The 14611-nt window shown below is 40.5% G+C and overlaps 1 protein-coding gene across 1 annotated transcript in view; it reads right to left on the bottom strand.

Annotated features, from left to right (window-relative positions):
• Window positions 1–2518: 2518 nt before the first annotated feature.
• The window catches only part of UPRT (uracil phosphoribosyltransferase homolog), a 13905-nt gene continuing 1812 nt past the window's right edge, over window positions 2519–14611 (bottom strand). Inside the window, exons 2-7 of the mRNA XM_032787421.2 lie at window positions 11934–11976; window positions 8258–8327; window positions 5997–6059; window positions 4960–5121; window positions 3974–4072; window positions 2519–2960 (exon numbers count right to left, since the gene is read on the bottom strand). Of these exons, the coding sequence (XP_032643312.1) occupies window positions 2854–2960; window positions 3974–4072; window positions 4960–5121; window positions 5997–6059; window positions 8258–8327; window positions 11934–11976 (544 nt within the window). The 3' untranslated portion in view covers window positions 2519–2853. The remainder of the gene's footprint in view (window positions 2961–3973; window positions 4073–4959; window positions 5122–5996; window positions 6060–8257; window positions 8328–11933; window positions 11977–14611) is intronic.

Below are 14611 nucleotides of genomic sequence, written 5' to 3'. Positions count from 1 at the left end.
TTATGTGCTTTCCTTCCATCCAGGTGTGTGTCTCTGTGTTTTTTCTTTCTCCCGTGGACACTAGTGCTCAGTGAGCCCTAAAGCTGTTTTGTGGTGCATCTATAAATGGTGCAAAGTTATGACACAGGCATTTGGTATCCTAGCTGTGCAACAAACCATCCTGGTTCTGGTGCAGACAGGGCCTTCCTACATGGGTGAAAGAGATGAAGCGCTTGTCTACACATGAAAGTTTTATTTTAGAATAAGGTAGAGTGTGAATTTCAAGTGCAATGGCTATTCCAGAATAACTTGTGTGTAGACAAGCCCCAAATACCATAAAAATATAAATTGCTTCATTTAAGCAGGGAGCTTCTATTTTAACTTCTGCCAGTTCTTTTGTAAGGTTTTTAGTGTGTCCTCATTTAAGGACTGACTTGAGCCATCATTTAGTCAAGGGAGATCTCCGTTCACTAAGTTTAAAATGGGAGCATTTCAAAAATAACATGTTTTTTAAAAATTCTTACTTACCGTGAGATGTAAACACCCTATATGTTAGAGTTCACTTTTCATTAGTTATTCTGTTTAATGTTTTACTCCAAAATCAATTTTGACTGGTCAGCTTCACTCTTTGCTGTATGGGTTTTGTTTGCTGGGGAAGGTGTGAATCAAACTAAACATTTGCTCGGAATTACTCATAACTAGTTTGGTAAAGCTTTGTTTGGGGAGAACAATAATATCCATAAGTTTGGGGTAAAAACTACTGTCACTTGTCCCCTTCAATATTAACAACCAGGGCAGAGAACTTTTCCTTTGCCCTAAGGTAAGCTACCATAGTGAGCCACATCATGTCAGCAACTTTAAACAGGACTTCCATTTGATTTAAATTAGTTCTGCCTTATATATACACCTTAACTTACTTCCTGGTGCAATATGGCCCTATGTTCATACTAATAAGTGTTTTCTTTGCTTTTTTGAAATGCATCTTGGAGATTCAATGATAACTGGAGTGTTCAGCTAAGACTGTGATAGATTGGAACTGCATGCGGTTTTCTCTCTCACACTTTCTTATGTTAAGAGGGGAGCCAAATGTTTTCCATAATGGTATGAAAAGTCTGACAGCATTGGGAATGTGTTTGCCCAGTTTCGGGAGTTTTTATTAGCAATGCTGGCATTGGTTTTTAGTATCAAATGGATTTTTACAAAAACTTTCTGTACAAACCACCATTTTTATTGGCCAACAAACACATTTAATGTGTAAGTTTCAGTAGCACTTTCAAGGAGATTTTATGGTTTGAATACTGTATATTATGCATTGTTTTCTACTATTTGTTTTTTTACTAGAGAATCGCATGGTTTATACTGTACTGCAGTAAAGAACTGCATTAAAATTGTTTTATCTTTACATTGATGTTGATTATTGGCCGTAAGTTAGTCCACAGCACCATTTCACAGGAAAGGTCTTGTAAGCCTGAAACAGCAGTCTGATGATAGGAGGGTGTGATAGGAGGGTGTCATAGCCCAATCCCACCTAAGAGAGGTCTGAGAAGAGCTAAAGTAACAAGCTCAATTTCTGCCTCCTTTGCCCTGGTGAAGGGATACCTGCGCCAGCTTATCTTTTTGAGAACTTGCATTCCACCCTATTACAGGCAGGAAGTTTACCACTAGACCACACTACAGCATTTAAGTGTTGGCATATTTTTGAAGGATATTAAGTACCATGTTAAGGTGAGGTACAAGTTTTACAAGCAGGCAATCCAGTTGCTATCCCTGATGTGGAAAAAAAGTGTTTTTTTGCTTCTCTTTCCAGAATAAACTGTTCACGCTAGGTATTCCAAAAAATTACAGCAAGACAAGACCCTATTTTGTTGTGAACTTGAAGCTGAGAGACTTATATAATTTTTACTGTAAAATATTTACCAAAAACCTAGAACTACATTTAAACTCTTTCAGAGTTTTAGCATGGGTTTAAGAAGCATTTAGACCTAATTACTAGACATAAAATGCAAGATAGCTATCAATATAAACCCCTTTCCTGGAAATGCTGGCTAGTAGACAGGGCTAGAAACGAAGCATCACTTCATCTGACAGTTTACTTATCTTTAAAATGGCTAATTACAACATGTATGTAGCTTAATACATAGGGATTTTAATAAAATACTTTGCAGTTGTGCCTTATGTAGAGATTTTTTTTGAAGACTACTGTTGCCATCTTGAGCAGTAGCCACTTGAGCATTTTCACTACAGTGGCAAGTGAGTTATGGTGGAAGGTTTCTTTATTTTTTAGTACTACAGAGCTTAATGAGGCACCTACAATATGTTTTACTATGAGGAATTAGTCCACAGAGAACACAGTGACTTAAAAAGGGTTGAAATCCATGCCTGTGAGCACCAGCCAAGGGCCAGAAATCTACCTCTGGTGCTAATGTCTATGCAGAGTTCCAAGTTCCTTCATGATTTTTGAATTATTAAACTAAGCTGTAATGACTACTACACCAGCACAATGCAAACTATACCAACATCAAATGAAATTTACATTGTATGCTTTACAGGATCATTTTATTTTGCTATTGCAAACAGCTACAGAACAGGGTTATGAAAGAATAAATAAGTTAAAGCACTGAGTGGGTAGCAATTTCCAAAAGCACATTAAAGGGCCTTTAGTTTATAATAATTGAATGTGCTTCATTATTGCATCTGATTCAATTTTCAGAAAGTAACCAAAAATGAATGTAGATAAAATATTTTTCCCCTCTGGCCAAAAAAGATTTTAAATATGCCTGCAGCCAGCCCTGCTACAAATAATAAAACGTAGAAAAAACACCATTGTAATATCATACAGCAACATATTGACATAACCAATTTGTGTTAAGTGTCTCAGTCCGTTCCAAAATACTTCTGTCCAAAGTGTGTTGGTGCAACAGGATGAACTTCTGTAGTTAAAATTGTGATCTCTGGGAACTCCTGGATGATAGATTTGGCACCTTTTAAGGAGGAAAGAAGAAAATAGTTGAAATTACACTTTGTAGTTCAGCCCTGCGCCTGTAGGATTTTATAAGCAGTTGAGCAGAGGTTGGTCCCCTGCAGGTACCTCACCTCTGCTGTTTTGATCCACTGTTTGCATTTACATCTGGCTGTGCAGCTGACTGGCTATCAGAAAGTCTTTCAAGGATTGTGTATAGTCCTACTCTGATGAACAAAGTAGTTACAGGCTCCTGTGAATTACCTAGGTCTACTGCATGCTAGTGGCAAGAATTTCTGCTAGTGTTAAACCTACAGTAGAAGGAAACCACAAAAGATCCCTCCCTCCAGTTTACAGAACTGGTGCTTTCATTTTTGAAAACTGATTGAGAAGTCAACAGCAAGAAATACATGGCTATGCTATTCCCGGATGAGAGCTAGCCCCAATACAGTTCACAAACAAAAGGTAGCTTTGCAGTGCTTTGTAGGACACGGACACATTCTGTGTAACTGGCTACCAGGTGATTCCTGTTACCAAGAATTTTTCACAGCTGCAATTCTGCCCTCAGTCCTGAGAGCAGGCCTGCTTTCCTTTGCTGCTATGTCTGTTTGAATTTCATGAGTAGCCCTGACAGGCATTAGAATTTCTCCATTCTCCCACCCTACTAAACAGAAACCAAAAGTCATTCTCAAAGCCCCAGATCTCAGCAGAATAAGATGGGACTGAATTCCTTTCTTAACCAGTCAATGCCATTGTTATTCACAAGGAATCACTACTGAGTCATATGACATGATCTTCAACAGAGGGGAGAGGAAAACATCAAATTGAACCAATGTCTTTCGCATCACGTTTTATAAACTATCATGACCCCCTTTTGTTTTGTTTTGTTTACATTTTATCCATTTTTTTCTCGCACTTCAGTCCCCAAATAAGACTACATTAAGTCAGCTCACTGGAACTCTTTAAAAATCTAAGCATTGTGTACAGTTCGGTGTTGCGTGAATAACCTCCCCCCCACTTATTCCTTCAACTTACCATGAGGTGTGGAGAATAGGCTTAGTAGGATAATGACACTTGGTTGAACGCCGTGTTCTATAAGAACTTTTACAGCTTCAATGACAGTATTGCCAGTGCCTGGGAGGAGGGGAAAAACAAGACTGTCCTATCAGAAAACCTTCACAAATCATTTGGAACTAGAAGAAGCAGAATTCACATTCAGAGGGGATTAGTGTGCCACCAATACTGGTGTGTAAGTAAACAGAAGGAATATGTCCCTTTTCTACTGCAGTACAGACCACTCACTCTGTTACCCATGGAAGCTTAGTCCCTTGATGACACTACTGTATCTATGCACTAAAATGCTGTATTAAGAGCCTGATCCAAAGTCTGTTGACATCAGCTGGCTCAGGATCAGTCCCTAAGGCAAGAAATCACAGTTGAAACAGAAAATGGCAATCGCGCTCCGTGTGAAGGAGCAGAATTAAGTATTAGAGAATTTGCTTCAGCCTGACGTAAGCTCTACCAGCTTCTGAGGCTCTTTGGTGGCATTAGTTTAATTTTGAAATAATTTAATAAACTGTTAAACAGAATTATTAATTTTTAAATATAAAATTAGCATTAACTAGTATTTAATTAAATTGAAATTTTAAAGTGTTCTAATAGTTCTAAATCTTTTCTACACTTACGTACTAAAATGTGTATATTAAAAAAGCAATTTACAGCAAAGCCCAGTTCTCCCCCACCCCACATACACAGTGGGTCATACTCAAGTAATTTGCACCACATTTATTTTTACCTCATTAGAGCTATAGCCTCAACATGTGCATTTTAAAGATAATGCCTGAACAACTAATGCAGTTTGACTAAGGCTTAGTCTAGCAGAACTTGATAAATTCTTTGCCGTATTGCCCAAGGCAAGCTAAAATCCTACTAGGAGCCACTGAAATTCAGGGAATTTTACACAGAACACCCATCAGTCAAACAATATTTAATGCCACCTAAGAATGCTCTAAGATACTCACTCAGTATTGGGTACATGAGAAGAACTTTTCTCCTGTAAATGTCTGGTGGAAACTTGGCATAGTATACTTTGGCTCTCTGAGTCTCTTCGTCGCTCTGTATCAGGATTTTTCCTATTCGGATGGATCTGCAGCAATCCCGTAAGCCTTGTTCCATTGCCTCTCCTTCAGTTTAGCAACAACAAAAACCCTGTTACACATCAAGGAAGAAAGCACAACAAGCTCCTACTACTAAAGGGATATTCAATATTTAACTATGGTAAGGAGATTATTAAACCAAATGACTAAAATCACATTAGATTATTAACTGGAAATTTTCACTCTGCTTAGACAATGAAGTTAGCCTGATCATTGGACCCAAGCACCAACACAAGGCTGGTTTTCCAGAATATAGCAAATCTAAATCTAAAATAGAGCAAAGTTTCCTACAAACATTTGGATCATTCCTACTCAGTATGAAAAACCCCTTTAAGCACTGAGAAGGAAACATCTGCAACTCTCCAAATACTGATGCAACATCATGATGCTACAGAGGGGACAGAAAACATTGCATCAAGTGGATTTTAGCCTCTTGATGTTTGATAGCAACAGTTCTTAAAGATCTATCTGCTAATGAAGTTAGACAAAAAAAATCCACTAGTGTTCCCCAGAATGTGCACAATTTCTACCAGTAGCCACAGTTTATTTGGGGAATTGTCGGGGGGTGGGAATTAATGTCAATGACAATGGGGGTTTCTGGAAGCAGGGGAGGAAAGGAGGCCTTGCTCCATTTGACCTAGCACCCCTTCTCTAGCAGCCACAGGAAATCCCCAGCAACTGTTCTATTTCCTGAGGGGTTAATAAAACACATTACTTGACAGTCGTGGGTGTAAGCTTGGTTGGAACAGGACACTTATGAAGAGAGAAGAATGGCAGTTGGAGGACTTCAGTGAATTTTGTTCATCAGAGGAAAAGGGGTTGTTGCTGTTCTTAAAAGCAAGGTGGTAAAGAGATTTAAAGAAGAGCTTTAAACACAGAAACATTAAGAAACCAGGGCCTACCACTTCTCATGATGCTGACTCCACAGTTTCCCTTCTCAAATTTCACTCCTTCATACTTGTACCCTGTGGGAGGAAAGATGGACCTGATGGTCAGTGGAAGTCATTGTTCCTTTTTAACCCATTTGGTGCCCCTTCAGGTTGTAATCTTAAATGATACTCCCATGAATGGAACTAATCTCTCTCTAAGTACATACTGTATAAAGAGGAGCTACGGATGTGTGCCAAACTCTGCATGGCCCAACAGTATGAGAGTGTGCCAAATACTACAGGCCTAAAAAAGAGAAGGGCAGAGGAACAAAACTGTAAGTTGGCAAAGGGCTGGTAACATGGGGTTTAGAAAAGAGCCTTCCCTGCTGTAGGATTTTAGTATAACAACTTGTACTCTGGGCACACTTCTTATGAAGGATGCCATACAAAACAAAGCTGAATGGTAACTTCCGAAGAAGCCAATGGATACATGCCAGTGCTGTGGACAGATACCAGAAATACGAAACTACCACAGTTATTTGATTTGTGCAAGGAATAACAGGAAAATACTATGAGTGTGATGGGGCCAGCTGACAGCCCTGGAAGCTAAAGTCCTTTACTTATTCAAAGAACAGCTTGGACAGCAGGGCAAGCGTCCCTTGTCCAAACGCTGTGCGTCAGTCTTAATACCAAGGCTGGTGCCGAGTTCAGTCTACACCTGTGGAGAATGAGGGAATTATGTGTACTATTTTTTATAAATATAAAAAGCCCCTGTGGTTCTCTGTGAGATGTTACCCAGCCTGACTGCCAGGAGATAAATCAAAAGAAGCTGTTAAGAGGGAAGCAAACGAAAACTGAAATAATGTCCTTGAGGAAACACTGGGAAAGCTGCTTGTTGGGAACTAGTCTGGATGAAGCCAGGAAGTGGGTAAGCCAGGTTTACTCTTCCCAAGGCTAAGCCTAGGATCAAAGGGGATGCTAAACAAAAATACTGGCCTCGGACAGGCGGAAGTGAGTGGCCAGAGGTTGCCCAGGGAGCATCAGCAACAGCTGCCATCCTGACACAGGAGGACAGATACAGAGGAGGCAAGCTGCAAGCATGACAGTCTGCTTCTCCCTGCCAGAGAAGAGGGTTACTCACAAATGCTGGCAAGGCAAGATTACAGCACAGGTATGGGGAAATGTGTATAAGGCTCTGTTGCATTAACTCTTTGCTCTGGGTTCTATGGTCTTTTGGGTGTAAGAATACTTAATGCTTTGTTTTGGAAAAGCTGCTCTTTAGTTACTTTAACTAGTAAGAGGTTCGAGAGCTAAAGTGATATAGGTGCCAGTGCTGTTGGATCTGTCACATTCACACAGTTGGGAACACAGAGTCCTGGTCAGTTCATGTGGTGCCATCCAGCATGAGCTGTAGGAAGCCAGGCCTGTCACCTAATGAGAACATTCAAGAGGTCTACAGCACAGTTTGCTCTGTAACCATGACAATGGCCCAGTCAGAAATCCTTGGGTGGTGTTCTGCAAAGGAGCTACCAGCTGCAGATTGGAACACACTGAACTCATTTCACAGAGGCCACTTAAACAGCCTTCAAGTGGTGTCAGTTGTTGATTGACATGGACTGGATTTGAAGCGAGTGTTCCAGAGGAGAAAGGCAAAACTTCTGTTAAACCAGTAAGACTGTGTTAATCTGTATTACTTTTAGAGCCGCTTTTCCAAATTCTAGCTAATGCTACACTGATTCCTGTTTAACCTGTCTTCTCTGTAACCTCATATTTGGCTTCAACAGGAACAAGCCAAAATGAGTCATCTGAGTTCTCTCTACTGTTAACACACAAATGCTTCCCTGCTGATGTAGAACTAACTTTCTCCTCCTTTGTCATCACTGCCAACTGGTCCATGGTTGTAGGCAACAAGGCACAGAGAATTTTGCAAGGCCTCTTGAATCTGCCTAAATCCCCCCAACTCTCCTTAATGGGTAAGTAAAACATCATCAGTTTTATTTTCATCATCATCACAGTAAGGGCAAGTGAGCACATCTGGCATCTGGACTGGTACATTTTCATGATCATTTTGCAAGATTGATTTAAAAACTCTTACTAAGTAGCTTCTGTGTTTTGCTGAAGTGCATTAGCCAGTAAGGTTTGGGTTTTTAAATATCAGGAAGAGGGGCCTTAATTTTGCACTCTGACCTGAACGTTCAGCTGAGTCAGCCTCACAAGGATTCTAAGTTCTGCTTACATATAGTATGAAGCTTTTACTGCCAACCATACCAGCTGGGGAGTAAACGCCCAGTTACCTGTTGGAGTGGTCACTGTGCATTTTGTATATGGTAGCTGATTTAATCCCTCTTCAACCACAAGTCTGATCTGTAGAACCAAAGGAAAGCACCAGCTTAGAGAGGTTTCTTACCCATCGAGGTAAGGTACCATATTCTAGTAGTTTTACCAACATGCAATGAACATGTCAATAAGGTTTTCCCCTTGCCAGTTTATTTTCACATCCCGATCTCCATTCAGGAGCTATAGTGGCTGCCCAGAACAGCCTGAACCGCAGCACAGTAAACCAAAGCCAAGTTCCCCAAAACAAGTCAGTCAATAGAGAAATCTCATCACCCCTCCTTTTGACACCTGTCAGTTGTCGTTATTATGGGATGTTCTGCAAAGAGATTGCACATTCACACACATGGCCCAGTTTTAGCAGGGAGCGCTCTACACGAGACAGAGCCAGTAAGTTCCACAGTCTCAGGTGACCTGAAACCCCTTAGTCCTCCCCCAATGATAGCTTTGTAGCTGTACCCCAGGCAAGGTTATTTAAAATGTATTAATCTGACGCAGGGATGATTTCCCATGAAAGGAGCTCCAGGTATTAAAGATTTAGAAAGTAGAGTGAGCCAGCGATTCAAAGCCCAGAATGCTCAAAAAAACCCACAGCCAAGCAAAAATGAAAACCCATTAAGCAAAAGTTACTGTATAATGATATAAGTGAGGCAATCTCTCTCAGGACTGAGCACATATATTTCTCCGGGCAATGGATAAGTTAAGGTTCAGCTCCACTGTTCTCATTCCAGGAACAGGGCAAAACCCACCAGAGGAATCTTTTCCATCCTTCTCTGTCAACCCAGTTCCCATAGGCTGTCTGTTTAAGGAACTTCTTCAGTTGCAGTCAGTGCCAAAGGCCTTTTGATTCTGAATTTCAGTACCTTTAGTGGCATGACAAGTTTGATAACACTCATAGAATATTACGGTTGGAAGGGTCCTCAGGAGGTCATCTAGTCCAACCCCCTGCTCAAAGCAGGACCAATCCCCAGACAGATTTTTACCCCAGTTACCTAAATGGCCCCCTCAAGGATTGAACTCACAACTCTGGGTTTAGCAGGCCAATGCTCAAACCAACCTTAACACCACAAGAATGTCCATTTAGAGCAAAGTTTTCTAATGGGCCACATTCAGAAGTGATGGAAGGTTAAGTCAGTGAGTGAGTGGGTCAGAGTTGGTGTAATTCACACATCGAGGGGCCAAAAGACAAGAAAAACAATCAGCAAGATGCTGTAAGTAAATGTCAGGAAAGATGGATGCTTTCATTTTTCTCCATGGCATATAAATTACACCAAACTGCATATCAGGAAGTGGGTTCAACAGAGTCCCGCAGCTCCACTGGCATCCCCTGTGAATTTGGCCGAGTGTGTTCATCTTTAGCCTGGTAGTTCCAGCTAACAGGAAGCTGTCACCGCCAACTTTTCTCCTTTTTTAATGTGAAGTTTTCTTTCTTGCTCTTGACTTGCACATTCTAATTCTGACAGCTTGAAGGAAATGTTTTGATATTTCTCCACCAAAGCTCTAATCCAAGTCTTTATAATGCTCAGATCATCTTCTTAGGCCATTATTTTAACCATGTGCCTCCACTAGCTTCCCCTTCTCCTCTACAAACACCAGATTTGTCCTCACCATCATGATTCAGCTGCCTGACACACTCTTCACAGATGCATTAGCACATCAGTGACAGCCACTTTCCCTCTGCTAGCCTTTCCACCTATTAGTCCCCTTCTCCCCATAGCACCTTTGCACACACCCTCCTGCTGCCTATCACATATGGAATAAGCTGCATGAAAAAAATTTGTACTGCTAAATTTATCGGCCTTTAAATCTCTCCCTATGACTCACCTCTGCTGTGACCCTCCAGGAGACTGCTAGCAGCCAGTGCCAGGTGGGCAAAAAGCCAAACTGTGCTCACATCCAATCCCACCACTCTGTTTACTTCATCCATCTGTTACATTTTGTCATTTGGGCAGTGACTGGATTTTTATTAGGTTTGTACAGCACCTAGCACAATGGAGCTCCAATATGCCTGAAGCTCTAGGCGCTACCAAAGTACAAATCAAACAATAAAATATACAAAGCAAGACATCCCACAATCCTAGGCATGGGTTCTCCATTTCTTTCCAGCTCTCTCTCTCTCTAACAACTGTCAAGCCTATTGTATGATCAGCAGGTAGAGGCAATCCCGTGAGCAGCAGCTCTCGATCTGTAAATGTGCTAATTAAGCAACACTGGACTCCTGCAGCATGAGCCTGAGTTTGCCTCAGTGACTGGAAAGTTGCAGCCTGCAGCAGTGAGGGAGTAGTCTGTACATCCCCAACACTGGCACAACACCTCTAGGAAAATATGAGAGGGCCCAGGGTGAGAACTTTCACACCGGGGAACTGTAACGGGTAAGTTAGGGTTAATTAAGGTTTTTCTCCTGCCTGTCTTGCAATAGCCATTATTTCTCTTCTATCAAAACTTTAGCAACATATTTCTGACCTATCTTTTTTTTTTTTTTTGAAGTGATTTGATAGCCAATTCACTAGGAGGAATACCCCTTTGAGAGTAGGGCATGATGAGAACACTCTTCAGGGTGAAAAATAAAGTGCTTTCAGAAGGAGCTCAGTATGGTACAAGCTCTTGTAGAGAAAGCATCCTTGACTGAGAGAACCAAGCTCTGTTAATGTTCAGTATGGCTTATGTCTGGCTTTCTTTCGGTTGAACAGTGTTTGAATTTATTAGCATTGGACATCTGGGCTTTAATATCTTTATTGTTTGCAATCTTTATTGTTTGCAATTGTTTGACTCTGCATATAACAACATTTTGGGATCTTGACTCTCCATATAATAAGATTTTGGGAACCCTGACAAATAGGAACACTGAAATGGAGCTGACCTAGAAATAAGTCTTTCATATCCTGTGTGTATCTTCCATGATTGTCCTTTATCTGCTTTAACTGTCACAAATGTGTGTTTAAAACAAATGACATTTGTTGAAGACTGTGACACCCCACATTCTTCATAGATATATGGTTATGACATGAATATGGCATAAATAAGATGTACTTTATGCAAGATGGCTCATGTAAGATACCATTGGAAAGATTATGATTTACTGAATGTGATTATCCAATTTGTATGCATGTATCATAGTTTTAACATGTTAGCAGACTGAAGTAAAAACCCTAGGCTCCCCAGTAGTGTTACTTTGACCTGTTAATATGTACTGGTGGAGGTATAGACTCTTAGATTATTATTACTATTATCTATTTGTAATATCGTGTAGTCATGGACCAAGACCCCATGTTTAGGCCATTAAAGATCCCATGGCACTTTTAACAAGAGTATGGGTGTTACTCAAAGGGAAATTGGAGCAGGCACTTCTTGCTTACCTATGTTTCCCTAGCATTCTCAATTACCTACATGCTTTTCACTTTTGTCCTAACATAGTAGTGTGTGCTGTTAAAACAGTTGCTGCGTTCCTCAGGTGGCGGAAGGTATTTGTGAAATCCTTTGGCATGAAAGGCATCTTACTACAAGACATTAAGAAAGTTACTGTCAAACAGCATTCACTTTGTATAGGAATGCATCACTCCCACACGATGACTGCTCTCGCATGAAAGTCCTGTTTAACACAAGCACAGCAACAAGAAGAAGAAATTCTCCACCTACCAGACGATCAGCAGAAAATACGAAGTCCCCTCTACTGGCTGTCCTGAAAAAGGTAACAAAAGTGCTAAATTAAACCGTGGAATAACTTTTATTTTGATAACATTGATAAATAATTCAAGGATAGTACATTGTACATAGCAGGAGTTCTCCGCATAACTAATTTCTACTGGATAAAACTAATTGGAATCTCTTGATAGTGGGTAACTAATATTCATGGAATGTAAAGCTACAGCCAGGCTTGCCTCTCACTATAGGCTAACATTTTGCAGTGCTTTGCCCAAAGTATTAAAATATGAAAACCTAATATTTTTCTTTAAGCTTTCCATGGGAAAATCTGATCTTGCTTCCACTCTATCCTAGTAGGCCACCTAAACTATCATATGTTCACTGCTTGAATTTACAAACATTGTGCCTGATATCCTGTTTCCAATCAAGTCAATAATCAGAATTGCCACCAAATGGGAGCAGTACTGAGCCTCCAGCACTGAACTAAGAATCCAACTGTCTGACAGCCCTAAAAAAAAAAAAAAACCAAACAAGCCATCAAAATATCATGTAGGTATAGCATATAGCGGGATAGCAGCGGCAGGGTTCTGGCGGTGATTTAAAGAGCTCCGGGCTCTGGCCACTGTGGGGAGCCCCGGCCCTTTAAATCACCAGCCCAGCCTCGCTGCCACAGCCACAGGGTAGCGGCAGCAGGGCTCCGGCGGTGACTTAAAGGGCCCGAGGCTCCACACAACAGCCGGAGCCCCCTTGCTACCGCGCTATACGTTATATCAAAATGATGCAGTTATTAAATTAATTATATCGACTTGGGAGGAGACCTGGGTCTCACTAAGCAAGCAGTGTTTGACTGCATAAGAATAGAGAATAATACTGAAAATATGGCAGACCAATGGTACATCCTCACCTGGAAAACTGTGTTCAGGCCTGGTCACCCGATGTCAAAAAAGAGAGCAGACTCAGGAGTTCAGAGATGGGTGATGAGAATAATTAGAGGCATTGAAAAATTGTAATTGGAATAAAATAAGGTAAACAGTCCCAATCTTTTCTTGTAGTACCATGATGAAGGTATATAAAACTAAGAATGGTACAAAAAGATAGATTGGGAACTCTCATTCCCACATTCCTAATAAAAGAACAAGGAATATTCAAGGAAATTGTAAAGAATAATATCCTGCTTGTCACAGGATATTATTCTGGTCAAAAGCTTAGCAGGATTTGAAATAGATTAGTCACTTATCTGGATGACAAGACTATCCATCATTATTACAAGCTTAAAACATAAGAATTTCTGAAGGGGTACAAGCTCTCCAGCTTTAAAGCCTAAAGCAACCTCTAACTAATGGGGGAGAGGGGTTTCAGAGGAAACCTTCCTTGGTGGGAGGTTATCCCATAAATACCTACTGCAAAGTGTCTTGCACTTTCTGCTGAAGCATCTGGCTCCGGTAAATATCGCTGACAGGATACTGGACTAGATGGACCACTGGTCTGATCCAATACGGCAGTTCCTACATTTCTTTTCCTGACTACAGGGCAAAAGTACTATATGACATCAGTGTGTATATTCAAACAAACTGAAGAACTCTTGCTTTTAATCTCTGTTAGATAACTTGGCTGTTACCTAATAACAGTAAGCTGTTTTCAAATAGGGTGGCAGGTTTGTTTTTAAGCATCTGTCCCTTTTAGACCCCTATTGATGTGCAGGGGAAGGTTCAATCCAGATAATATTTCAGTGAAATGTCATGGAAACATTATTTATGGAAGATTATTTTTTTAAATTCTGTTTTGTATTAAAGCAACAATATCACAAAGAAGAGAAAACATACTGAAGCAATACAGCCATGTTGCACTTGCTGTCAAAACTAGAATGAAGGCACCGAATGTATTTTAAATGTCTGCCTTGCTAGAAGTGGAACATGCAGGGGATGCTACCCTCCACTGCCCCCCTTACCCCCCACAGCAGTGAAGTCATCTCTGGTGGTTATGCACTGCTGATGTGTTATGCACTGCTGAGTCATCCAGCTTTGTACAGCAGTCAGGAGCATATACCCTGCTGCTTTACTGTCTTCAGTTCTATACTATTCACTCTAAACACTGCAGGGAGTAAAAGCCTAAGTAGAATACAATAAAATGATCACATACAAAAGCCACAATAACCTTTAAATACCTATATTAAATCCTGCCTAGTGTTAAGTCTGGATTTTAAACAATATAGACACACTACTGATCTAAACTAATGAAGTTGCTTCTATGGAAACCAGAGATCTTGGGTTCACTAGACTTGATTTTATTGTAAATTGCAATACTACAGGTTTTAGCCTCCAGATCACTAAATCTAATCTATCCCTGCTATGAATGAATGAACTTTTGTGAAATGATTTTTATAGTCTCACAAGCACTGAGCTATAAATAAGAGACTACAGCAGTGTGCTCCCACATAACCAATGTTTAAATGTACAAGTACGCACTCCATTAGAGGATTCAAAATTCACATCCATTAGACTTAAACTGTGGGCAACCACCTCTAACTAAACTGGAAAGGTGTCATAAACAGATAGCTAAGGGTTAATGTTTCTTTCACCTGTAAAGGGTTAACAAAGGGAACCAAACACCTGACCAGAGGACCAATCAGGAAACTGGATTTTTTCAAAACTCAGGGAGGGAATGTTGGGTCT

Source organism: Chelonoidis abingdonii, chromosome 8, assembly GCF_003597395.2.
Source record: "Chelonoidis abingdonii isolate Lonesome George chromosome 8, CheloAbing_2.0, whole genome shotgun sequence".
Classification (NCBI taxonomy): Eukaryota; Metazoa; Chordata; order Testudines; family Testudinidae; genus Chelonoidis; species Chelonoidis abingdonii.
The sequence above is the reverse complement of the archived record's forward strand: the minus strand, read 5'-3'. Positions and strand labels throughout refer to the sequence as shown.